This window comes from Oryctolagus cuniculus, chromosome 16 (genome assembly GCF_964237555.1).
Source record: "Oryctolagus cuniculus chromosome 16, mOryCun1.1, whole genome shotgun sequence".
Lineage (NCBI taxonomy): Eukaryota > Metazoa > Chordata > Mammalia > Lagomorpha > Leporidae > Oryctolagus > Oryctolagus cuniculus.
The window spans coordinates 7,211,990-7,238,922 of record NC_091447.1 but is presented as its reverse complement, the minus strand read 5'-3'; the positions used below and the strand labels follow the sequence as shown (position 1 = coordinate 7,238,922).

General features: G+C 38.9%; 1 protein-coding gene across 1 annotated transcript in view; it reads left to right on the top strand.

Moving 5' to 3' along the window:
- Positions 1-24,728, top strand: part of MEOX2 (mesenchyme homeobox 2) — a 78,181-nt gene extending 53,453 nt beyond the window's left edge. The window contains exons 2-3 of the mRNA XM_002720835.5: positions 7,055-7,227; positions 23,328-24,728. Coding sequence (XP_002720881.1) covers positions 7,055-7,227; positions 23,328-23,552 — 398 coding nt within the window. The 3' untranslated portion in view covers positions 23,553-24,728. The remainder of the gene's footprint in view (positions 1-7,054; positions 7,228-23,327) is intronic.
- Positions 24,729-26,933: the final 2,205 nt, after the last annotated feature.

Sequence of the window (26,933 nt, the reverse complement as noted above, 5' to 3'; positions counted from 1 at the left end):
GAAGTGATTTCATTAACTTTTTAAATTTTTGTAGATTTCACTGTGTGTTTGTATCATGGAGGAAGGACCATTGGGTTGGACTCCTCTGTCTATCTGAAAGAATTACATAGTAAATAAATCATATAAAGGGCAAGATGATGAGATTAAAACAAAATCCGTGCTTAAACTCCCATTATTTACAAATAAATGAACTCTGCTAAGAATAGACTGGAAGCAAAACTTGATTCATAGATTTATGGACACAGAAAGTAGGCAGTTGAAATGAGTTATGGACTGGGCACCTATTTTAAGTTGGCCTAAATTCCTATAACTGCCATCATGTCAAAATTACAGAGGAGAGAGGAGGAAGCAAACAGAGACTTTGTTACAACAGTTGCCAGTCTATTCCAGGAATGCAGTGCAATGCCAAGGCAAGATCATTACCACCTCACAGCACACATCTACATCTAAGGTGTGGATAACTTTAAAGACCTGGAGGTTTTATTTTTATGTAAATTCCGATGTGTCTAAAAAGTTTCATGTCCAATTCATGATGACTTATTAAATTTGTACCAATTTTAAAATTTTAAACACTCTTTTCTTGTCTCTTTCTCTCTCTTTCTATTCTCTCAGATACACAGAAACTTAACCTAATTCATTCTTTTCTTTTTGGTATATTTTTATAGCCCTCAATGAATTTATGATAATTCTGGAAATCTGAATTCTCTTTTTATTCTAAAATGCCTTCTAGGAGTCAGCATGGTGGGATAGCCACCACCTGCTCCTTTGGTATCACATGTTGGAACATTTGTTTGAGTCCCAGCTGCCCCATTTCACATCCAGCGCCCTGCTAATGCAGCCAAGAAAGCAGCAGAAGATGGTCCAAGTACTTGAACCCCTGCCACTCACCTGGGAGATTTTGATGAAGTTCCAGGCTCCTTGCTTCAACCTGGCCCAGCCCTGGCCATTATGGCTATTTGGAGAGTGAATCAGAGGATAGAAGATCTCTCTTTCTGTGTCTCCTTCTCACTCTATAACTGTGCCTTTCAAATACATAAAACACATCTTTAAAAAAATGCCTTGCAAGAATAGATTTAATAAAGCATCTCCAGTCTCCATGTTTCTCCCTTAATATCATTACTTTGTATAGCATGATTTATGCTATAAATTAGCCATTGTAGTATTTTTATTGCTAAATATTGATACATTTATGTATGTTACGTTTACATTTATCTCAATTTTTAAAAATATTTATTGATTTATTTGAAAGGTAGAGTTACAGAAAGAATGAGAGACAGAGAGAGAGATCTTCCATCTGCTGGTTCACTCCCCAAGTGGCCGCAATGGCTTAGGGCTGGGCCAGACCAAAGCCAAGAGCCAGGAGCTTTATGCAGATCTCCCATGTGGGTGACAGGGGCCCAAGCACTTGGGAAATGCTCTGCACATTAGCAAGGAGCTGGATTGGAAGTGGAGCAGCCAGGACTTGAACTGGTACCCGTATGGGATGCCAGCACCAAAGGCGTCAGCTTTACTGGCTATGCCACAGCGCCGGCCCCTCATTTATATTTTAAGAATGAATTATATGAAAAAGATCCTACATGTATGGGAAAAAGTGAAGTACAGAAGCTGAAGTTGAAGGGATATTTCATAAAATGTTTAGCTCCACATAGTAATCTTTCAATTTAGACCCCGAGGAAATTCAGTGCCCTTAACAAAAACAAATGGCCTATCATTTATGCACGTTTCATTTAAGACATACAATCGGTTACACAATTTAACAAAACAGAATCTGTCTTCAGTTAAACTAAATGGGGATTTATCTGATTTATCTCATCTCTGAGAGTGTATTAGACACTCCCATGACTCACCAAGGAAGTGGTGAATGAGGAACCCAGATAACCAAGAAGAACAGTTCTACCCATAATAGATGTGGGTCCAGCAAGTGGATTGAGTTTTGCCTTTTGAAGAGAGTTATTAGCATAAATCATAAAAAAATCTGTGGAGTTCGTTGTTGTGGTATGTGAAATTTGGATGGGCGGCTTAAAAGAAACTATTGTGATAGCTGTACTTTCGCTCTCATCAGAGGTACAAGAAATAATGGATGTTTTCAGAGCTATTCTTTTCTAGATCTGGCAGCATGGTTTGGAGCCATTTCTGTAGCTGTCGAGCCCCAGTGTATAGTAGACACATTCACAACTAAAAGAGTCTATGACTGTGGTTCACCAACATGGAGAGTGGATTGGCAAGAGGATTTAAGAAACCCTGGGGAATGTTGTTTACTTTGAAAAAAAAAAGGGGGGGGGAGTGGGGAGAGAGAGAGAGAGAGAGAGAGAGGTTGAAATGCTCACTCATTAAGGAGCTAGAGTAGCAAGTTGGATCAATGCCCATCAGAAGGCAATTTCCCGTTTAAATGTGAAAATTATTAGCATCAATAAGATTATTCTATACATTTTCCTGCCTCCATCCACAATCCCTATGTATGCAAAGGTGGTTATTAGCTTCCTATACTGCCAGACCTGTGCAGCCACATTAATAAATAACAGAATAACACTCAGTTTGAATGGCTTACAAAACATTGATGCACGAAATCCCAAAGGGCCAAAGTGTACTTGAGCCCTGGTATGCATTTTTTTCCTCCAGAATGTGAAATAAGAATTCATTGTAGTCTAAGCTATATGGATGCTCCATTACATTTTAATATTTTGCAGACATAGGTAAATTATGCTCTTCGTTCCAGTCAGTTAATAATTTTACCCAGAGTAGCCAGAAACATATTCAATCATACTTTATTATTTCTCTTTTGCTAAAAAAGCATTCTGCACTACTCATGGACAGGCCAAGTACCCCCCCCCCACACACACACACCCATGATTTGTCCTTAATAAAACATTATTATCTTTTGGCATCCTCCTGCACTAGGGGAAATACAAAGTCACATGTGGGGAGGTTCTAAACACCAGACAGATGTGGTCCTTGGAGGGCAATTTTCATCCTCTACGGAGGCATTGCAGACTCTGCCCATTAGCATAGTCCTGGGGAGCTCAAGGTGGGACACTCGGGGGGCTGCGGATTCTACCTGAACACAGAAGTCAGCAATTCCTCCCCGAGGTGAGAGTGTGCGGGTTCACCCACAGGTGCACTAAAATACCTGGGACGAAAAGTAACAATTGCAGTATTTTATGTTGGAATGCACCCTACAGATGGTGACATTGTGTGTGGTTGAAGGGAAGAAAGGAAGGCAGTTTCCAGAGACCCCCTCAACACCTACCATTTGGCACAGAGTATGGAAGGCTGAAGAAAACAGGGCGTTTTGCCTCTGCTGAAACAGCTGGGAAACAGATGGAAGCCGAAGCGAAATCTGCCAAGAGGCTCGTCCACAGCTCCCACTCATTTTCCATCAAAGAATAGTCAGTCAGGTGATAATGGCGGTGGGTGGAAGGGGAAAAGGGAAACCTTAGTACCAGCAAATGATTGGCTTTAGAAACTGTAAAACAAAAATCATGCAAAAAATATCAAAATTGTGGGAAATCTCAGTCCAGAAGTGCAATTCCAGGGAGTGTGTTTTTAATAAAAGAGTGGAAGTATTGTGGGTGAAAACCACAACAGAATGGCGAAGGCGAGGATGCAAGTGTGTGCTGATGAATGCCACTGTGTGGCTTCAGCTACAGGGAGTCTCTCCCTTAGGTGACAATGTCAAAAACACCCACCCACCTACACTCTGTCATGTTCATTAGAGCATCATGGCTGCTTCTGTGATGACGGCCATTTCTGTCCCTGGATGTCACCCTGTGAGCCATTTCAGCTTGGAATTCAAGCATGTGCTAAACTGTGTATTTCAACATTGACTGGCAGATTGATTTTTGCTTCAGTGCTGTCACTGCATATATAATCTTCCTGTTGTGTATTTCCAGTTACAGTGGATGTGCATATGGATCCCTTCCATGGGACTGTCCTTCCAAACACGGGGCCATGTCGTGTGTGTGTGTGTGTGTGTGTGTGTGTGTATACATGCTGTCTACAAAGTGCTCTGAATCTTGCAAAAGTCAGAGGGGATCCATTTCAAAGAAACACAAATAAATACAAGGGAATAGGCTTTCTTCAATGTGAATTTGTTCATTCATGCTTACATAAGGGAATGTGCTAACCATGAATCATTCAAATTGCATTGCTCATGAGAAAAAATTCACTGGCTTTGCTGTCAGTTTCCAGAGTGGTTTGACTCAAGGGAAGAGCTCCTTGTCCCCACACAGAGAATAATCAGCCACAGATTGCAGGCCCAGGGTGGCTCCAAGTTGGCACAAATCCTTTTGATTCACGTGAGAACACGAATGCTTGTGAGAGGGGCTTGTGATCTGAATGTTCTGAGCAGGACTGACCTTGTTGTCTGCCAGAGAGACCAAGCAAAAGTTAAAAAGACAAGTCATCAAGGAAGTTTTGCTTACACACTGCCAGGAAGGCTAAATGATCTTCCAGGGCGGAAGTTGACAAATCTATGGCTCAAGAAATGTGGGTAAGAGACTGTGGCTTCCACTTACAGCCTGGTAGCTCAGCCTTGTGGCAGTACCACCTACCTGACAGTCACATGTCATCTGTGACATAATTCACCTGGTCCCTGCGTCTCCTTGTGAAGTGCCAGCCACCTGTGTTTGAGGGATCACAAAATGCTGTTGTGCTGGCCAGAGGCGGGCAGTCAGAAAACAAGCCCAACAATGCAGCCTGTGAATGAGGGGGAGCTGTGGACAGTGCCAATGCTGCAGTCAGTGAGACCAACACTGTGATCCCACGAAGAGAGGAAAAAACAGCCAGTGCGCTGAGAGGTTGATGCAAGCCCGCTGCTGCTGCTGCAGCTCTGAGACCCAGGACGCTTTCCGGTCTGCTCACTCAGGTTCTGGCACAAGGCAGAACCAGCGTGTTTACATTACTGTGCCTCGTCTACTGGGTTTCCATGATGCAGTGTCTTCTTCACGTAGACTTCCCCCAAGCTGACAGGAAGGAAAGGAGTTAGTCCAAGAAATAATAATTTTTTGTACTTCTTGGAATAATTAACTTCACCAGATGGAAAAGCAAACAAATGTGGTTGAAGAGATCATTTAGAAGGCATAGCATTTTACATTTGTCATTTTTTTTTTAAAAGCTAATCTTCAACAAAGGCTTCACCTTAATTTTTCTATATCGTTTCTCACCTTTGGGCTTGCGGAAGGGTTGCGTGTCTGTCCACCTGATAAAGATGGTTGTATCCAAGCTGAAAGATGATTATAAATCAGAAATAAATGTGCCCTTTAACTTGACTATGTTGGCATTTCCCTGAGGATAAGTTAGACATGACTTACTAGAGCTGAATGTCATTACTTTTTACCTGGTATATGTGTATAGTTTTTTTCTCCATGATAGGCACACATTTTATTCTTAAGAATGTCTCCTATCCCACATCTCAGGGATATACTGCATGGTAAGGAGGTCTTGAACTCTTAAGAAGAGAGATGGAATGATATCTCCAAATGATTATTGTTACTTTTTAAAGCTTTAAAAAAAGATTTATTTATTTTAAATGCAGTATTAAAGAGAGAGGGGGAGAGAAAGAGACAGAAAGAGAGATCTTATACCCACTGGTTCACCCCACAAATGACTACAACTGAAGTTGGGCCAGGCTGAAGCTTGGAGCTTGGAACTCCATCCAGCTCTCCCACATGGGTGGCAGGGCCCAAGTGTTGGGCCATCATCTGATGCTTTTCCAGTTGCACTAGCAGGGAGCTGTATTGGATTTGAAGCAGACAGGATTTAGCTGGGTACTCCTGGGATGCAGATGTCATAGGCAGTGGCTCAAACTGCTGCTCCACAATGCTGGACCCTATTTTATATATACACATATATATTATATATACATTTATTTATTTATATATACATTTATTTATATATATATTTATTTATATATATATAAATATATATATTATATATATAAAAATTTTCTTTATTTGGCTTCAGGATCACAATCCTCCTGGTTCCTTCCTTTTTCTTTTTTTAAGTTTATTTGCTTATTTGTTTTTTTATGTGATATTTTATAAGATTTAGTACTGTTAGCTAGCTGGTTAGGGCATTATGCATCTTATATTTATTTTATGTGATGAGAAATATTTTAAAATTACATTCATATTTTAAGACACGTGATCACAATTTTACTTATGTATTCCACTTTGGAGTAAGTACGATATTAAATGGACAAAAGCATTGCTTTTGCCCCAAGGAGATCATATCTAACTAGAAATCAAAAAGCCAGTAAGTACACACTTAGTTTGAGCTTGGACTTCTATTGTCCATTTGCTAAACACTTGGGTTGTGGAAAGGTTCATATACCAAGTTGTACTTTTTTTCTTTTTTTAAGAATGATTCTGTTTAAGGGGCTGTTGTTGTGCTGCAACCAGTCAAGCCTCAACTTGCATCATAGGCATCATCTTGGAGAGCCAGCTCAATTCTAGGCTCTTCTGCTTCCCAACAAGCTCCCTGCTAATGCTCTTGGGAAAGTAGCAGAAGGATCCAGATGGAGTTCCTGGCTCTTGGCTTTGGTTGACCCAACCCTGGGCCTTTGTGGTCATTTGGGGAGTGAACCAGTGGATGGAGAATCAATCTCTCTCTCTCTCTCTCTCTCTCTCTCCCTTTATCACTTGCTCTGCCTTTCAAATAAATAAATAATGCTTAAAAAATGGAAAATCACTCTGTTTATACTTAGACCTCAAGGATGTGTGTTAAGAACTTACTAAATTTCATATCTAAAATTGTCTTCTAGACAGAATTTGGTCCATTTTATTATAATATCATCTTATGAGTGGTTAAATGTGGCTCATGTTTTGTAAGGAGAAAATTTGACACATCTCCAATTAGGTCATCAGTTGCTTGAAGGCAGATTGGAAAACCAAGGAATGTGTTGTGCATGGTGGAAGTGAGAGGATTTTCCTGCCTCTGCTCTCCATTTGTCCCAAGACCAGCATAGCACCTGGGAAAGCAATAACTCAGCCACAATGAATACAGTAAAGTACATGATTGCATGTATTTGATTGAATGGAACTATTTTTTTTTTCAGATTCCCAGGAAGGAAATTACAAGTCTGAAGTCAACAGCAAACCCAGGAAGGAAAGGACAGCATTTACCAAAGAGCAAATCCGAGAACTAGAAGCAGAATTTGCCCATCACAACTATCTGACTAGACTGAGGAGATACGAGATAGCAGTGAATCTGGATCTCACCGAAAGACAGGTAAAGCTGGGCATCATTTTTATTGCTTTGGTTCAATAACCCTCTTGTGCCATTTTTGTAATATCATGGTTCTTAATTATCAAAAGGAAGACAGGTGTACTATTTCATGATTAAGTTTTTGCCAAGCATAATGAAAAAAATTAAAAATCAGTGAGTGATTCTATGGGGAAAAAAACCCTACATTTATTGAGCTTAAAGAAGAATTCTGTGTTCTTCAATAATGTTCTTCCTGCATTTGGCGGTGGTGGTGGTGATGGGGTGTGTGAAAATGTTTATTTGACATAAAGATGGAATGTGGTGAGGAATTTTGTATCCTTTCAAAGTCTCCTATTTGGCATGTTAGAAAGTTGGCAACCCTTGAGTAGTTTCCTGTATTGGTCAGAATAGAGTATGTTATGTTGTGGTAACACATTAGCTTCTGAGCCTCAGTGCTCATTATTTGCTCACTCTCCATTCTGAGTCTCCTAAGTTCAGGCTTCCAGATAATCACTCTCTGAGTGGTGGCTCTCTGGCATCTCCACATTCGGTGTCCTTGGGAACCGCGGGAGGTGAGAAGGCATTGCAAGTTCACACACTGGCCCTTGAATGCTTGCATGGGTAATGACCCGTGTTACTTCCATTTAGTGTTTCAGGTTCAGAAATCGTCAGATGGTTCAGCTTAGAGGAAATGATGGGACACGGGGCACGTAGACCATTCATGAATATTTTTGTCCCATTACTCCAAATGTTTTTGAAATTGTGCTGGTCTTGGTAATGCAAAATTCTGCTACTAACTCAGAGAACACTTTGGAATTATTAAAAATTTTCACATCTCAAATAGTAAGACCTAAAGAGTACTTTTATGTTAATTTTGTATTAATCACTTCTTAGATCCCCTTCTTGAATTTTATTTGGATGACAAATGGTCACCTCTTATAGTGACCCAGCGCACTCCTTGTTAGGGCTGTGACTTGCCCTGGGAGAATCTAGCCTACTGACGGTTACCAGTTGTTAAGCGTTAGAAAAACATTCCTGAAAGGCAAATGCAAACATCTTTATGGACAGTGCAGTTATGATTGGCACTGTGAGGGCTGGAGTCTCATTTCCTCTTTCACTGTGCACACCTCCTCCGGGGTCCCACTGGAACCAAGGAAATATCAACAGGGTGTGGACACACGAATGCATATCTTAGGCAAGCAAGCTGCTTCATCCAATTTCTTAAATCATCTTCTTTCCTTCTGTTAATTTTACATCTCAGCCCTGGTGGGTTATTTCTGGGTGGGGAAAATACATACAGGAACACTTTCATGTGGTTTTATACATTGCCAGTTTGTGTTTTATTAAATATTATGACTAGTAGCTAACTTATGGAGCACAACATTTCCTTCCCTTGAACTTCACAAAGTCCTCCCTATAAGTGTACAGTTTCTGGCATGCAGGAAACCTATTCCAAAATCTACATCATCAGATAATAGTTTCACTATGCTTTCATTTCTAAAAAATTGTTTACTTAAAAATTTATATTCTTATTTGAGAGGCAGAGAGAAGGAGAGGGGGGCATTTGTTTTGTTACTTTTTAATTTCTAAAAATTTAATATTTATTTACTTATTTGAGAGACAGAGAGTGAGAGAGAGAGGGGATACAACTATTGCTTGCTCACACTCCAAATGTACACGATGATCCCTGGCTGGGGGCTGAAGCTGGGAGCCAAGAATCCAATCCAGGTCTCCCTTGTGAGTAATAGGAACTCGCTTACTGAGGCCACCACAGTGGCATCCCAGGATCTGTGTTAACAGGAAGCTGGAGCCAGGAGCAGAGCTGAACCCAACCTGGAATGCAAGTGTCTTAACCAACATCATAACTGCTAGACTACAGCCTATCCTGTGTTTTGTTCTTATTTAATTATTTCTTTAACTGAGGACAGAACAATAGGCAGGGGGAACTACAAATTTCTGTCATTATAGAGGGGTAGTGAACTCCAGGAAAGGTAACTATGTTTTATATAATGCATGAAGGAAGTCAGAAATTGGAGTTTTGCTTCCAGTGTTCACTGCCTTCAGTGAAGGACAAAGTAGAAACTCCGTGTTTACTAATCTGGGGATGATCTATGGTTTTCCCCAACTATCTATTCATTGAACAGAGGTTTCACTTTGGTCTGAGCATAATTTCTTTTGAAAAGTAATTCTATAAGCCTAGTTTGAGAGGTTTTGAGGCGTTTGGATATTTTTTTCTTTTTTTTCCTAAACGACTTGACATGCTTTAAAAATAATAATATGTTAAAATCATATATCTACATATGTACACATATGTGCACACACAATTTTATTCACTTTTTTGAAGTCCCTTTTCAATATCATGTCACTAAGCCAATGCTGTATAACAAAACACTCTAAACATTGCTGGATTTTAATGGGTACAGAGCTTTAATTCACTCACAATCTTGTGTGTCAGAGTTGGACTGGAATTACTTGGCCAGTTTTATTGCCAGCAGTACCTGGCTTCCTCATGAATCTGCTCTTGGCTGGTGGATTGACTATGAGCTGGTTGGGCCTCCGCTAAAACAATGTGTTTCTGTTGCGTGTGGTTCCATCTTCTAACAGGATAGCCAGGAATCCCAGTCCTCAAGTGGTTGTAGAAGCATTTCCAGGGGCACTGAAAGGGAAAGCTGCAACATACAATGGTTTCTCAGGTCTTCACTTGAATCATATTTGCTAATTTAATTTCATTGTCCAGAGAAAGTCACACGGCCAAACTCAGTGTGGACAGGAGGAGAAGATTATGTCATTGCCAGTCGTTCCTATAATAATCTAAGCACAGCCTTGGTGGAAAAAAAAACAGCAAAACACTTGAGAAATAATTATGTTTTCAAAGAATTGAACAGTTGATATTATGCAGATTATATTTATTCCACGAATATTTAGGTGCAGTTTTGCAAGATAATATGGAAAGGAGATGGATGTGTATGGAATGTAATTCCTAATTAAAATTAAGACTATAAGGGCTTCTCAGAAAGAATTGAATTGTTATGCAAAAATCTGATTAGAATTCTGAGATTTGCCATTTAGAATTGTGCATTGTTAGGCAAGTGACAATCTTTTCAAGACACAGCATGGAGATTCAAATTGTATGCTCTTTCTTTTCTTTAGAATTCTATTCATAATGCATATGAAAGAATATTTAGCATGAAGTACAAAACTTAATCATCAATCACAGGAGGAAAATATTTGATATATGTGTCAACTAATTATTTTATACCATAAATATACATTGAGCCAGGTGTTAGATATAAAATATTGTTAAAATAAGCTAGACAAGCTGAATGCACAGAAGAGGCAAAAACTAGACTAGTAACAACACTGTGGTCAGCACTGAATGTCACAAGAGAAGAATGACAGGATCATATTAGAATATGTTCCTGGTTTCATCAAATGTTAATTTTATTCTTAGCCTTCTGCACCTATACAGCATCTTAAGATTCTAAAAGCTTTATTTTTTGTTTTCTGGGCTGAATTTTACTGTGCTGAACTTATCAGAAGAAATATTGCAGATTTCAACCATCAATTTTTCTAATATTAGTGATCCCAAGATGTATTTCTCCAAAATGCCAGGGCTTTCACCCTAGTAAAATATTTTCAAATTATTTTCTGAAGATTATGCTCTTAAAGCTATAGACATAGAGTTATACACAGAATCCTACCTTCTTAAACTGGGAAGCTGCCTGTCTTAGTTCATTGGGGTTGCCAGAACAAAATCCGATAGACTGGGTGGTTTACAGACAGCATGAACTTGTTGCTCCCAGCTGAAGGCAGAGTTCCGGTTTGGTGAGTGCCTGCTTCTTCCTGGACAGCAACCGTCTCGCAGGGGTGAGAGGTTTGGCTAAGCTCTCTGGGGCCTGTTCTACAAGGCACCCAGCCCAATCTTGAGAGCTCTGCCCACATGAGCTAATCACTCCCCAAATCCTCATTTTTTTCAAAAATAATTTTTTGAAAGGCAGAATGATAAAGAGAAAGAGAGAGAGAAGTGAAGTGTGTGTGTGTGTGAGAGAGAGAGATAGGGTGACCTTCCATCTGCTGGTTCACTCCCCAGATGATTGCAACTGCCCCAGACTAGTCCAGACTGAAGCCAGGAGTCCAGGACTCCATTTAGGTCTCTTCTGGGGCAGGGCCCAAGAACTTGGCCATCTTCTTCTGCTTTCCCAGGCACTTCAGCAGGGAGCTGCATTGGAAGTAGGAGCTGCATTGGAAGTAGAGCAGCTGGGACTTGAAGCAGAGCTCATATGGGATGGCAGTGTTGCAGGCAGAGGCTTAGCCCACTGCTCCAGTGTGTGGGCCCCAGACCTCCTTTTAATGTGGTCACCTGCAGAGTTAGGATTCTGACATTTGGATTTTGGAAGGTACAAATATTCAAATTACAACATAGCTATTCAATTACTTTGATTTTTCACTAATGCCATACATGCTTAGCATGTAACCCTCATCTTGTTCTTGAGTGATACCGTTTTGTAGGATTTCTACCCATAAAATGTTCTAACTACAGGAAGCAAGATTTCTCTTTCTCTCTCTCTCTCTCTGTCTCTGTAACTCTGACTTTCAAATAAATTAATAAATCTTTAAAAACTCTAACTACATATATGCATCCTTTTCATTTGCATTCTTCAAAGCACACTGTGAAATACTGTAATTTAGTACAGGAACTTACACATACTCACAAAGGAATATTATATCTAACCTCATACTGATCAATGTTTTCCTTCACTTAAATAAGATCCTCTAAATCTAACAGATGCTTGTCTTGACTTTGCCAAAGCTTTTCAAGATTTAAGCACAAAGATAGAAACTGTATCCTGCAAATGGGAAAAACAATAAATGTTAACTCATCTAGCTCCATGGTAGGATTGTTTAAGAGAAATAATTTTCTCTTAAATGACAACTGACTTTAAAATCAGAACTAGACTTTGACATGTTTTTATATATAAACTTTATGTGATTACCTATAAAACATCCATTCCTGTAACTGATGACATTTATAGCTACCTCTACCTTATTTATTTATATCACCTGTTAAATTGTGTGTGATGCATTCCATAATAAGCCTTATGCGTGTCATCCTGAAGGCTTGCAATGATTGGGTCTCATTTTAGAAAAAAACCTAAGATGCATTAAATCCCTAAATATCTCTCAGATTTTCAGAATTCCATCTTTAAGAGTGGTTGTGAAGTTTCTCAAAGAAGGCAGACTCTTAGATGGTGTTTTTCTCCATAATCCAAAGGTCAACCAGGAAGAAAATAAGAGGCTCATATTGAAAACCAGCTCCACTAAAAATGCTAACCTTAGAGCAAAGATGAGGCTCAAGTCTTTTAATTCTAAAGCTGTGTTGTGGAGCAGTTATCACTGCAGTCACCCTCCAGCTTCTAACTCAAAGCTTCCAGTTTATGACCTATCCTCCCACATCCCCAAGAGCCACAGCTAATAATCTTCAATTGGCAGGGCCACTTAGAATATTTTGAAGAGCCAGTCGGTCTTAAGATCTTCCTGTGCCAAGGTATTTTGAAGTCTGATGAGCTTATTCTGGCTTTTCTTCTTCATCCAGATAAGCTTGGAGAAGTCTCCTGCCAGATATCTGGTATCTGACAGTGGGAAGAAAGAGCAAGCAGCTGCACGGGAGTTTAACAGGGAGTGGTCAAATGGACATTTTTATAGAGTGAAGGCTGCCAAATATAGAAGGAGTGGGAGATCCTGCCACTTCACAAAATGTTTTCCACAGCACTAATCAAAGGTGCAATATTGTGAATTTGTAAACCAGCTAAGATGACCGGAATAAACATACTGAGATCTCAATACCTCTGCCAAGATAAATGGAAAATCCCCACCTCGTTGGATTATACTCCATTAGCGGTAATGAGAGGGATTATGTTTTGTTTGCTACTCATAAATCATTCAGTGGCCCAATGCCAAGTATTTTCAAAATAGCCATCCACTTTTTTTTGCATGAGTATAAAGAAGGAAATATTTTTGTACACCACATAAACAGTGGGTTTGTCTTTTGCTCATTTTTAACAGAATTTTTCCCATTCTAGGTTTGTTTCTGTAAATTTCTATGAACACACTTAGTTTAATCAGTTTTGTTTCCATGAGCCAACATATTGTCTGTTCAAGTTGTTCTGAGATGACCTTTCTTAACAATGATTTTATAATAGTGCTTCTTTCTTTGGATCAGTATTTAACCATTACCTGGTGTAAAAGTCAGTTGCTTTCTTTGAGTAGGTCCCACATACACAAAAAAGTTTATGGTATGTAAAAAATCATTTAAGAAATAGTAACATTAAAGACAGATCTATACAGAGACCAATACTTCGAACCTTTCATACACTAATTTTCAAAAATATTGCCTATGTGAAGTAGAAGACTGAGAAATAAGTAACAGGTTCATAACTATAATATTCAAATTTGAAATGATAAAGGAAAAAAACTCAGAAAAATGAGATCATATCGTAACTGCTGCCCTGGAGAATGGTATTTTTTCTTTTAAAATGCTATTCTTTCCCTGGATAGGTAATAGAGAGGTAGATAGATGATAGGCACATAGCTATAGAGATGCAGAAATAAATCTCTGTGTACACATACAGACCTACATATCTGTGTATATGTGTTCATATATACCTGTACACACACACACACACACACATATATATATAAAATGAGTACCCAGGCTGAAGAGAGCTTTCTGTAGACTTTGTCTATAAAAGACTATACTGTTTGATCTCTTATTCCCATAATTTATGAAAAACTCAGAGATGCACTCAATTTAAAATAAATGCTGTATTTTGAATCCTTTTATCACTCCTAATTTTTAATGCATGATATATACTTTTTAGTATTTTGCTTTCTTCCAGTTATTGAAATTACTGACTACTTTTAGGGGGAAAAGAGTCAATGTCTGCTCATACAATAGTAATGATAATCTTTGAGATTTCTTATAATAATCTTGGAAAAAAGGAGGTAGTCTCTAAATTAGTAAATGAAACGATCAGTAAGAGCTCACATATATACTTATAAATAACCAGAACCTATCAGTATTAATTCAATTAGATTCAACTGTAATGTTGACCTATGGTTCTTTACTCATAAAACTGAGTTTTTCTGTTTTAACTAAATACATTTGATAGCTGAGATGGTGGGTAAAGCAGAAGTTGTTAATTATAATAAGTATATTGATATTGATGTTTCTAATTGTTATTAAACACCATTGAGAGATTAGGCAAGAATAGGAGAGGGGAAAAAAAAGCTGTCATTCTAGTTGGTCTTGTTAGTTTGAAAAAGGAATCCTCCACTTGTGGCGCCGGCACCCCGGGTTCTAATTCCGGTTGGGGTGCCGGATTCTGTCCCAGTTGCTCCTCTTCCAGTCCAGCTCTCTGCTGTGGCCTGGGAGTGCAGTGGAGGATTGCCCAGGTCCTTGGGTCCTGCACCCGCATGGGAGACTAGGAGGAGGCACCTGGCTCCTGACTTCAGATCAGTGCAGCGCGCTGGCCGCAATACGCAGGCCATAGCAGCCACTTGACGGGTGAACCAACGGAAAAAAGGAAGACCTTTCTTTCTGTCTCTCTCTCTCTCACTGTCTAACTCTGCCTGTCAAAAAAAAAAAAAAAAAAAAAAAAAGAATACGAAGATTCCCTATCTTCAGATATTACCATTTAGGAATTTTGTAACAAAGTAAGGGAAAAAAACAAGTAACTTAGTTTTGATATTTTCACTCAGTTTGCGAAAGTCATGGTGTACTAAGTAAATGGTATTTATTTCACTTAGAATAACTTTCACCTTGTATGAAAACGTGGTTATTAGAAGTAGTGAGTTTCCATTGTAATTAAATGTTAATGAAATAAGTAATTTTCATTGAATTTCATCAGGTACGAAGACATTATTAGCATTTATATGACTGTGACATTTCAAAAAGATCAAGTTAAAAGGAATGAAACTTCTAACAACTTTGCTCATTATTACTTTGGGTACGCTTTTGGAAGCAAGAATGAGATATCATAAGATTGTTTTTTTTTTTTATCTTTTATTTAATGAATATAAATTTCCAAAGTACGACTCATGGGTTACAATGGCTTCCCCCCCCATACCGTCCCTCCCACCCACAACCCTCCCCTTTCCCACTCCCTCTCCCCTTCCATTCACATCAAGATTCATTTTCGATTATCTTAAGATACAGAAGATCAGCTTAGTATACCTTAAGGATTTCCAACAGTTTGCACCCACACAGAAACATAAAGTGAAAAATAATAGATGATTTTTTTTAAATGATGATGAAATCAGATCAGACCTATTGTCATGTTTAATCCCAGTGAGAGTCAAGTTGGGAATTGATAATTTCTTTTTTTTTTTTTTTTTTTTTTACAGAAGATCAGTTTAGTGTACATTAAGTAAAGATTTCAATCGTTTGCACCCCCATAGAAACACAAAGTGAAATATACTGTTTGAGTACTCGTTATAGCATTAAGCCTCAGTGTACAGCACATTAAGGACAGAGATCCTACATGAGGAGTAAGTGCACAGTGACTCCTGTTGTTGACTTTACAAATTGACACTGCTGTTTATGGCATCAGTAATCTCCCTATGCACCAGTCATGAGTTTCCAAGGCTATGGAAGCCCCTTGAGTTCACCGACTCTTATCTTGTTTAGAATAAATAAAATAAGATTGGTTTTAATAATATCATAAGATTAACATTTCTTATGTTGAGTTTCATTTGTCACAACAAGAGTTATTTATTGTTCAACATGTTATTTATCCATGGCTCACAATAGCTATTGAGCATTCAGTTTTCTTAAAAACATGTGGGGGGAGGCATTTGGTGTAGAGATTAAGATTCTGCTTGGGACACCTGCAATCTCAAATTAGAGAGACTGGCTTCAAGTCCTATGTCCACTCCTGATTCCAGTTTCTTGGTTAATGCACACCCTCGGAGGCAGCAGGTGAAATCTCAAGTTGTGGGTCTCTGCCATACACTTGGGATATAATGACTGAATTCTTTGTTCCGGCTTCAACCTGTCCCAGCCTCGGCAGTATCTAGCATTTGAGAGTGATCCACTGGGTGAGAGTTCCCTCTCTGTCTCCCTCTCCTTATGTGTGTGTTTGAAATAAATAAAAATGCAAAAAAAAAGTGATATAGTAAAATTTGTATGACTACATCAAAGAGCCCGTTTTGCAAGATTGATTTGTAGGGGGGAAGAACAAGCTTCAGAACTGAAAATTCTAGAGGCAGAAAAGTGATTCATTTGTCATCAGCTTTGTGCTAAAATTAGTGATAAAGGCAAGAGGCAGCCCAGTAAATAGGGATTCAGTTGTTAGTCATGCAATGTATTCTATCCCCGTACCCCTTTCATCAAGCACCCCAACCTCAATGCACGGCTGCAGATCTGCAGAGCAGAGTTCACTGTGGCTTGGAACTAGCCGAGGGACCCCACTCTCAGGCAGACATGCGTCTATCCTTGCAGGCAGGAGAAGTACAGAAGCTTTCTTTTCTTTCTTTTTCATCCTTACCGTAAAGCGTTCTTGGTTCAAATTCTTCACTTCAACTCCCCTCTTTGCCGCTGAACTACTTGGGTAAGTCTTTGCAGGGCCTGTTGACATTGGGTTGTCTACATTAACTGCCAGAGCCAGCTTTAATCGCTAGGATGTGATTAAATCTGAAAATTGTATTTGTACAATGATTCGTTGCATGTTTTCACATCTTTAAGATGTGAATAAATATTTGTTAGACAGTGTCTACAGTGTTTCAAGTGCCCAGATAAAAATGGAAACAGTTGGAACATTAAATCTACAAATTCCAGATGTGTAGAGACATCTGGATATGTCACTGAAATTTTCAGTTTTCATCCAGATGTTTGGTGTTATGATTGTTTGTTTCTACAAAAGTCAGACATTTATGGTACAATATAAATATGGACTATGACATTATATAGATTCAGTTTCCCATTAACCTAATTCACTGTGGCCACTATAGGAAATTATGAGACACTACAGATTCATATTTAATTTGTTTTCTTCTCTAAATCTAATGTGAAACCTAGGAAGGCAGATATTATACACATTAAATGAAAATGTGTTTTTCAAATTCAAATGTACTCATTGAAACAAATTACAGAGCAAAATTCTCTTGGCTGCTTTCTTCATTAAATAGAGTCAAGATTGAGAACATGGACTTTTCTATTTACTTGAGGAGTAATTGGATCATCTAAGCAATGTAAATATTAAATACTTAGTTGACTAAGGAGACTTCTTCATGGTAGTATGTTTTGAAGAGGAAAGTCTGTAATTGGGGATTTTAAATATTTACCACTATAACAATCTATTTCATGCTTTAGTTATTTTTTATTAGGCAGATTTTGTTGAAAAATACCATCTGTATGCACAGATATTAATAACATAGAAGGTTTGGCTCATGTATTTTTGATTTCATGAATAACAACCTCTCTACATTATTCCTATTTGCATTTGATTTTATCTGAGTTGTTAATCACACTATATAACACAACACACTTTACACCGAGTCTTACCTTAAATCCAATCTAGAAAGAAATGATTTAAAAACCCTCCTTTATCCACCACTTTCCAGAAAAGTTGTAGATCAGAAGATATCATTGACTTGAACCCCAAATAAAACCATCATCAGAGTTCATAAAATGCATGTACCATGCTCAGAGAGTCTGTTTGCTTTATTGTATGTAACATATTTGGTAAGTCAACTTCCTAGAACCCCAGGTTCTAGTCTAGGTTATTGGAGTGAAAAAATGCGGAAGGCACACAGGATGCTAACAATGGCAAGGACGTGTGATTCTCAGTCCTGTGACAGCTCTACAGTATAGAGTTTAAGGCCACCACATGGATGGGGGCTTTTAATGACACCTCCCATAAGAGTGAATGGTTTAGGGACATTCTAAGGAATATGAGTATGGAGCTAACCTTTACAATCCTCAGCACTGATGAAAGCCTCATGTATTGCCAGCAACCATCTGTTATATACAAGCCTCCCATTAATTCATTGTAAATGCCTTAAGGGCAAGGTCTACATTTTATTTATCTGTGCATTCCTCACTCAACCCCTCTCATCATGGATCTACACAGTGCTGGTACCTGGACATTCAGTAACATCTTAAAAATATGTGAATGGATGAATAACTAGAGATCAGAAGTCATCAGGAAAAAAGGATTCTTTTCATTCTATAAAGCTTATATGGTTCATAAATTCAGCATACTATATGAACCATGCTTGTACATTTTCATTAAAAGCATTAGAATACTTGTTTTGAAAAGCTGAAATCTTAGGCATTTTGATGAATATACAAAGGCATTTCAAAAAGATTGTGGAAAACAGAATTAAAAGTTTATCTTAGTGCAAAAAGTTTTGAACATAGTGAATAATTTTTTTCAGAACACACACTTTCCCTAAACATTTTGAAGATACATCATACTTCAACTGCCTTCAAAACAAAAATAGAAAAATAAATTTTTCATTCCAGTCAATGAAGCTGGGTTAATAAAGTGATATTAACTTGAACTATAAAATTCCGTTATGTATAAGTCTGCCATGCTGTCATTATTTTAATAGAAATATTTATAATCTGGAATTATTTTTTCAGATTGCGTTTGCTCATCTTGAGATGATGATAAACACGTCTCCCCCAAATCTTCCTCTGATTTCAACTCACCCCAATCTTCCTAGCATATTTGAAAGGAAATGTGAACATGTTAACTTTTGGAGTTCTGTATTTGTCCTTCCTTCTGTAAGATGTGTCCATTATGAATCTGCTTTTTTGTTCCATTACTAACTTTGTGGAGTTTTGATATCAAATATGAAATGCAACTCTTAAAGAAAATAGTTTATGAGGTATTACAATGATTATAAAATCATCAAATGTTTTCTCCACATAAATATGTTGTATAAATGTATATTAATATTTGTAGGTAGCCGGCGCCGTGGCTCAATAGGCTAATCCTCCACCTTGTGGCGCCAGCACACCAGGTTCTAGTCCCGGTTGGGGCACCAGATTCTGTCCTGGTTGCCCCTCTTCCAGGCCAGCTCTCTGCTATGGCCCGGGAGTGCAGTGGAGGATGGCCCAAGTGCTTGGGCCCTGCACCCCATGGGAGACCAGGATAAGCACCTGGCTCCAGGCTTCAGATCAGCGCCGTGCGCCAGCCACAGCATGCTGGCCGTGGCGGCCATTGGAGGGTGAACCAACGGCAAAAGGAAGACCTTTCTCTCTGTCTCTCTCTCTCTCACTGTCCACTCTGCCTGTCAAAAAAAAATATTTGTAGGTACATAGTTCTTATTTTCCACTATGATGTCTGTTTTAAAAAATTGAAATGGAGGTCATTTGTTGTGGTGCACCTGCTAAGCCATTATTTGGGATGCCCACATAATGAAAAGTGCCTGTATTCCAGTCCCACCTCCACTTCCTATCCAACTTCCTGCTAATTCTCACTCTGGGAGGGAGGGGATGACAGCTGAATTACTTGGATCCCTACAACCCAAGGGGGAGATCCATTTCAAGTTCTTGGCTCCTGAATATGGTATGGCCCACTTCTGGCTCCTGTGGTCATGGAGACTGAACCAACAGATGGAAGATAATCTCTCTCTCTCTCTCTCTCTCTCTCTCTCTCTTTCTCTTCATATTCTGCCTTTCAAATGAATAAAAACAATTTTTAAAAATTAAACAGTAAATTGTCACATGGTGAGAAAGAAAACAAATGGATGTATTGTCTTTTAAATACAAAGTGGTATTCCTAAAATCTGTACCTTCTTAGATTTTTCTCATATGGAATTGCACATGACAGATGGATGCTGGTATTACAGTATTACTGTACCTCCTCTCCTAGTGAAGAACATAAGCATGGATTTCGAGAACGCTATTCCTCCCATTTTTTTTCCCTGTCAAGATTATTTTGCCTGAACATTTCAGTCTTGGTGACAGTGATTATGATGATGACTTACATGTTTTGTTTTTTTTTTTCCCATCTGGAATGGTCAATGGAGCAAATATCCCTATGGAGATTCTTGAAAGCCTCATTATTCCAATATTGCAAATATGAAAATTGAGGCAGAGAAAAGTGTAATTTTCCCAAATTCACACAGAAACTCAGAAGTGAAGCCAAGAGTAGGACCCGGCTCATGTGGAACAGATCTAATGCAACCTGCACTGTCAAGCTCGCACGGTGATTAGGCTGAGTAGTGTAATTACCTAAAGTACAGGACAGGAAAATAGCGCCCCATTTACCAACCCAATCACAGCAAGTGGAGGAATTACCTGAACGAGAGTCGTCATGGATGGTTCACGCTCCTGTACTTTACCTTCTTATCCTGAATGGTCTACAAACAGGAGCTTGAGATAGAATTAGAATAAAAAAATCCCAAACCCTAATTCTGGAGCCAGAATTAACACTTAAATCCTGGTGTTAGAGTTTCCATCTGTGTCATGTTCATGTAAACTTTGCCTCAAGTGCCTTATTTATAACATAGGAGAGAATTACAGAGAGGCAGAGGCAGAGAAGAGAGAGATCCTCCATCCACCATTTCACTCCCCAAATGGCAGCAATGGCCGGAGCTGAGCTGATCCGAAGCCAGGAGCCTAGAGCTTCTTCTGGATTTTCCACACAGGTGCAGAGGCCCAACGATTTGGGCCATCTTCCACTGCTTTCTTGGGCCATAGCAGAGAGCTGGATCATAACCGGAGTGACCAGGACTTGAACTGGCACCCATGTGAGATGTTGGCACTGCAGGCAGCAGCTTTACCTGGTTTGCCACAGCACCAGCCCCTCACCATTGATTTTTAAATCAGTTTTTTACTATATTGTATTATTTTTAATTGTCAAATGGGTTAGTATATGGATAGGTAATAAGTGAGACATGATGACAGTTAAGCACAGCAGTGAAAGCAGTGACAATCCAGAGTTGAGAAATGTCTCAATTTTAATATTGTGTAAATGTCTGAGGAATTTATATGGACTTTTATGAATCATATGATTTGAAGGTTACAGATACAAATATGTCTTTTGAAATTTGAGATAGTTCTCATCACATTCCAGTTGGTGCTGTGTATTCACAGAAATTGATATTGTTTCCAATATGAAAATGCAGAACATTCAAAATATATTTGGTGTAGAAGAACGAAGAAATATATTTGGTGGTGAAGCAGACTTATCCCTATCAGATACAAAGATCTGGTATAAAATTACAACAAGAATGAAAATACGATGTTCTCACAGGTAAAGACTGGCACAAGGACAGAACAGAGTAGAGCAGAAAGCTGTGCGTGTGAGGGGCCTTCAAAAGATCATGGATGGGGCCAGTGCTGCTGTGCAGGGCACTGAGCTGCTGTTTGTAACACCAGCATCCCATGTGGAGCACCAGTCTGAGTCCTGGCAGCTCTGCTTCAGATTCAACTCCCTTCTAATGCACCTGGGAGAGCAGCAGACAATGCCTTGAGTACTTACTCCCTGCCACCCACATGGGAGACCCAGACGTGGTTGTTGGGCTCATGGCTTTGGGCTAGCTCAGCCCCTGACTGTTGTAGCCATTTGGGGGAGTGAACCAACAGATGGAGGATGTCCCTCTTTCTCTGCTTCTCTCTATGTCTCTCTATCTTTCAAGTAAATACAATCAATCTTAAGGAAAAAAGAAACCTCTTGGAATGCACAACTTATCATTTAATTCCATTTTCCATGAGCTTTTTGAAGCCACTTTCTATAGGGAAACTTGATTTATGACGGAATTGAAACAGTGATCACTGAGAAACAGTGGCCTATGTAATGAAGCTGCCTAGAACAACTTGTTATCCATACAGAATAAATGGAAGCATTTTATTTCCTCTGTATACTAAACTCAATACTTCCTGGTTTGACAGGTTCAATTTGAAATGCAAACCTTAAACTCTTGGAAGACGTAGAATACATTTGTGGCCTCAGCAGAGAGTATACTTCAATAGTTCTAACCATGAAAGAAACAGTGTGTAAATGTAAATGTATTAAGAGCTTCTGATCATTAACAAATATTCTAAGAAAAGGGGGGTAGAAACTGAGAGAAGATAGTAGCTTCCATACAACTGAATGTATTAAATTAGAACTCAGACATATTTTAAAAGTCCATAAAGAGTAAGATTAATTTTAAAAAGAATTCAGACCAGAGACATGGAGGTATTTCATAGAATAGAATAATGGGCTATTAGCTTTTTTAAAAACAAAATTCATTTTTCTATGAGAAAGAGAGAGAGAGAGGCCTTCCATACACTGGTTCACTCCTCAAATGCCAGCACTTTCCAGGTGCAGAAGCAGGGAGTGAATTGGACACAGAGCAGCCAGGACTCCTAGTGTTCCAACATGGGACACGGTGGTGTCGCAGGCAGCAGTCTAACCCACTGAGCCACAACACCAGCTCTGGATCCTAAACTCTTAAAAGTTGCTTCACTTCATTAGAAAACAGGAAAGACAAAATAAAAGCACATAGAGATAACATTTATTGTCATCGTGTTGGAAAAAAAAGTCGAACCTGGTAAATCCAAATGCTGGCATAGATGTGGGTTACTTGAACTTTTATGCCCTGGAATGAATAGGGAAACTAAGCTGATAAAACCTTGGAAAACAGTTTTTCACATTAGTGTGTTAAGATGAATGTGCACATAACATTCAACCCATTGATGAAGCTCCTGGCTACATAACCAGGTATGTCCCTTCCCATGCTTATCAGGGCACCAGTACAAGAGCAGAGCCAAATACCTTGGAGACATCTTGAATGATAAGTCCTTTCTTGTCTACTTTTTATTGTTGTGATTTTTAATTTTAAATCCCCAAGGAAAAAAAAAACTGGGAGGTAATACTACAATGAATTCCCTTTGTTGTAAAATATGAAGGGTAACCATCTGCATGCATCTTCTGAATGTTTATAAATTATCATCATGAATACCAACCTGATTTAACTCAGGATGGATTTATTTTTGTATTTACGCCTCCTACATGGTGTCTTCGTGTAAGCCTTTGAGAATCTGTTCCTCCTAGGTAGGCCAAAAGGAGAAAGCACTCGAATTTAATGTTCTGTTTTGCTTTGTGTGTTCTCTTTCTTTGTCCAAGGTCAAAGTGTGGTTCCAGAACAGGCGGATGAAGTGGAAGAGGGTAAAAGGGGGCCAGCAGGGCGCTGCCGCCCGAGAAAAGGAACTGGTGAACGTGAAGAAAGGAACCCTGCTCCCTTCAGAGCTGTCGGGGATCGGTGCGGCCACACTCCAGCAAACAGGGGACTCTCTGGCCAACGAAGACAGCCACGACAGCGACCACAGCTCAGAGCATGCACACTTATGATCCACACAGACAGGACCAGCTCCATTCTCAGGAAAGAAGCGTCGTGATGGCAAGCCTTACCCAACAGCGTTTACACAGAGAGATGGCCATGGCCGTGATTTTTAATATTATTAAATTCAGGCATCGTGTTTCTGTTTTGCATGATTTATAGAGGGTTTACACTAAGTGCCAATTATCCAAGATGCTTCCATGATGAAGATCAGAAGGTGAATTTGCTTCGAATATTCCAGAGATATTTGGTTGTGTGTATGACAGTGAGCAGGTATGTTTGCTTTTGCTTGCACTGAAAAATTAAATGGCTACCAAGAGCAAATTATGACACATTTCTACACAAGATGCCTCCAGAGTGAAGACATTGAAGATGAACTTGCTTTAAACATTCCAGATGTACGAGTTCATGTTTATGACTGTGGGCAGGTATTTGCTTTTGCTTGCACTGAGAAATTGCTATCAAGAATAAAACATAAAACCTTTTATCCTGAACAGCCAAAGTGCCTGAGATCACTCAAGTGGATTTTTAAAAAGGATGTATTTTAACTCTGTATATATTATCCTTAAGTCATTTTCCTGTCTTCACTAATTTTAGCAATACATTCATATTAGCTGATGAAAATAGGCACTGATAATGCCAACCAGGCCAGCTTCCTGCCTTTTTATGCATTTGTCATTCCGAGACAGTCCGTATGTGCTTACTTGTGTACAAGTAGAGAAAAATACAGTAGAGTCTGATACGACATATTCTTGTACCACAGACAAAACAAATCTTATGTTGCATTTACTATCAACTGCTGCTAATACATTATTATACAACTTACCTAGCTCCTCCTCGATTTTTCCTATCTTGTAGCTTGAAAAAAAAAATAGGACCATAGGCAAATCAGTTACTTTGTGGAAAGAGCTTTTTTGAGGCAGACACTGTCTGATTTTATTTCTGTAAAATTTTAGCTGTTATGAATATGACTTAATTAACAAGAAAATGTTTCTTCCTTCTTAGCAATGGTGTCAGAAAAGGAGCAAAGCCAAATGGGCTCCCCAAGGAGATAGACAAAACAATTCTGAATATCTTCAAATTAAATTCAGTAAAAACACGTTATTTTTAATATGTGATGTATTCTTGCAGAACAACCATCTTTGTATTTTGTAAAAAATGTTTAATAAATGATCCTTTGTAAATAATTTTGGTCTACCCATTGTGATTTCCTTAATTTCTACAGATTTTAATATTCATATCTAAGAGAGCCCCAGACTCATCTGCTCTTGTGCTAATTCACATCCAGATCATTAATGAATCACAGGTTTTCATTTGTAGATTTATTATGGCAAGAAAAAAAAAATCAATCCTTGGGTGATCAAAGAGAATCTAAACATCATCATACTGTAAACCATTTTCTTAATTTGAAGAATATGGCAAATGAATGTCTTTGCATGCTTTACAAATCAAAGATAAAAGTAAGGGAAAAGGTAACATTATTCACCACAATGAATAAGTAAAGTAGTCATATATTTTAAAATGTATGTTTAACATATGTGAATCGATGCAGTAGTTGCTCTAAAGTCACACTATCCAGAGTCCTTGATGTTACTATGAGCTAAATAGCAAATCAGAATCTTCATTGGAATGGACACCACAGGTATCAGAAGTCAATTATTATATTAACTTAAAACATTTTGTGTCATGCATGGTTGCACATGCATTGGATGCCTAAGACCTACTTACAACTATATCAGGTTATTTTTTAACTGTTCCACATTTAACCAGAAGCATTTGGAAACATTACCATAATCCCATCTTTCTCCATAGAAATAAACAGAGAAAAATAATTCATAAACATTTCCATATTACTCATTATTTGATTTTTTAGAATGATTAGATTGACAAAATATATTGATTCTATTCTGACTTAGTCTAGCAAGACACACATGAGTATTCAAGAAATAAAATAAATTCACATTTTCTCTTTGTGAAATACATTTTCTCACACTGGTAAACAGTATATCTAGTTTTATTTTGGGGGATCCTATTCAAATTAAAGGTACAAAACACACTTTTCTATCAATTACTTGAAGGAATAAAAATTATGTTTGTACTGATGATATCTACTTAGGTTAACATTCAGCAAAGTGGGCATTTGAGCTAACCAGAGGCCTGCATCCCACGTTGGAGTACCGGGTTCGAATCCTGCTTTGGTTCCTGACTCCAGCTTCGAGATACCGCAGACCCTGGGAGGCAGCAGTGATGGATGAAGTAGCTGGATTCTTGCAGCCCACAGAAGAGACTTGGGTTGAGTTCCCAGCTTCGGGCTGCAGGTCCTCAGCTGTTGTGAGCATTTGGGGTGTGAGCCCCATCAATGGGAGCTGTCAGTCTGTCATCTATTAGTTTGAAACAGAAATTAGATTTTATACAAAGAAAACAGGAAAAGTGCCTATGAATAGCTATGGCATTTAGGAAATGTGAGAGAATAATGATCTATCTTCAAATGAAATTTGGTTCCAGAGAGCTCAGAATACTTTATGGCTAACCAAAAAGGGTTATCATTTTATAACTGATGCATTAATATGATCCACTGTGTCAGAAGTTGGACACATTTGCACATTTTCAACATATTGAGAAGTAAGTAAAGGTGTTAGAAAGAGAGGGAGTAGGAGAAATCTCCCGTAATAAAACTCTAAACAGGGGCCGACGCTGTGGTGCAGTGGGTTGATGCCCTGGCCTGAAACACCGGCATCCTATATGGGCACCAGTTCGAGTCCCGGCTGCTCTACTTCTGATCCAGCTCTCTGCTATGGCCTGGGAAAGCAGTGGGAGATGGCCCAAGTCCTTGGGCCCCTGCTCCCACGTGGGAGACCCGGAAGAAGCTCCTGGCTCCTGGCTTCGGATCTGCGCAGCTCCAGCCGATGTGGCCAACTAGGGAGTGAACCATCGGATGAAGGACCTCTCTCTCTGCCTCTCCTCTCTCTGTGTAACTCTGTCTTTCAAATAAATAAATAAATGGATCTTTAAATAAAAAAAAAACTCTAAACAACAAGAAAAAAGAAATCTTCTATTTGCTGATTTACTCCCCAAGTGTCTGCAATGGCTGGGGGACCGAGCTGGGAGCTGGTAACTCAATCCAGGCCTCCCATGTAAGCAGTAGGGACTCAATTACTTGAGCTACCCTTGCTGACTCCCAAGTGTACATTAGAAGGAAGTTGGTACCCAGAGCAGACAGGACACAAACCTGGAATGTAAACCAAAAATACAGGGGTCTCAAGTGGCATCTTAAGTACCTGCCTCCAACAGAGGGTTTTTTTTTTAAGAGTTGCTTATTTATTTGAAAGTCAGAGTTACACAGAGAGAGGAGAGGCAGAGAAAGAGAAAGGTCTTCTATCTGCTTGTTCACT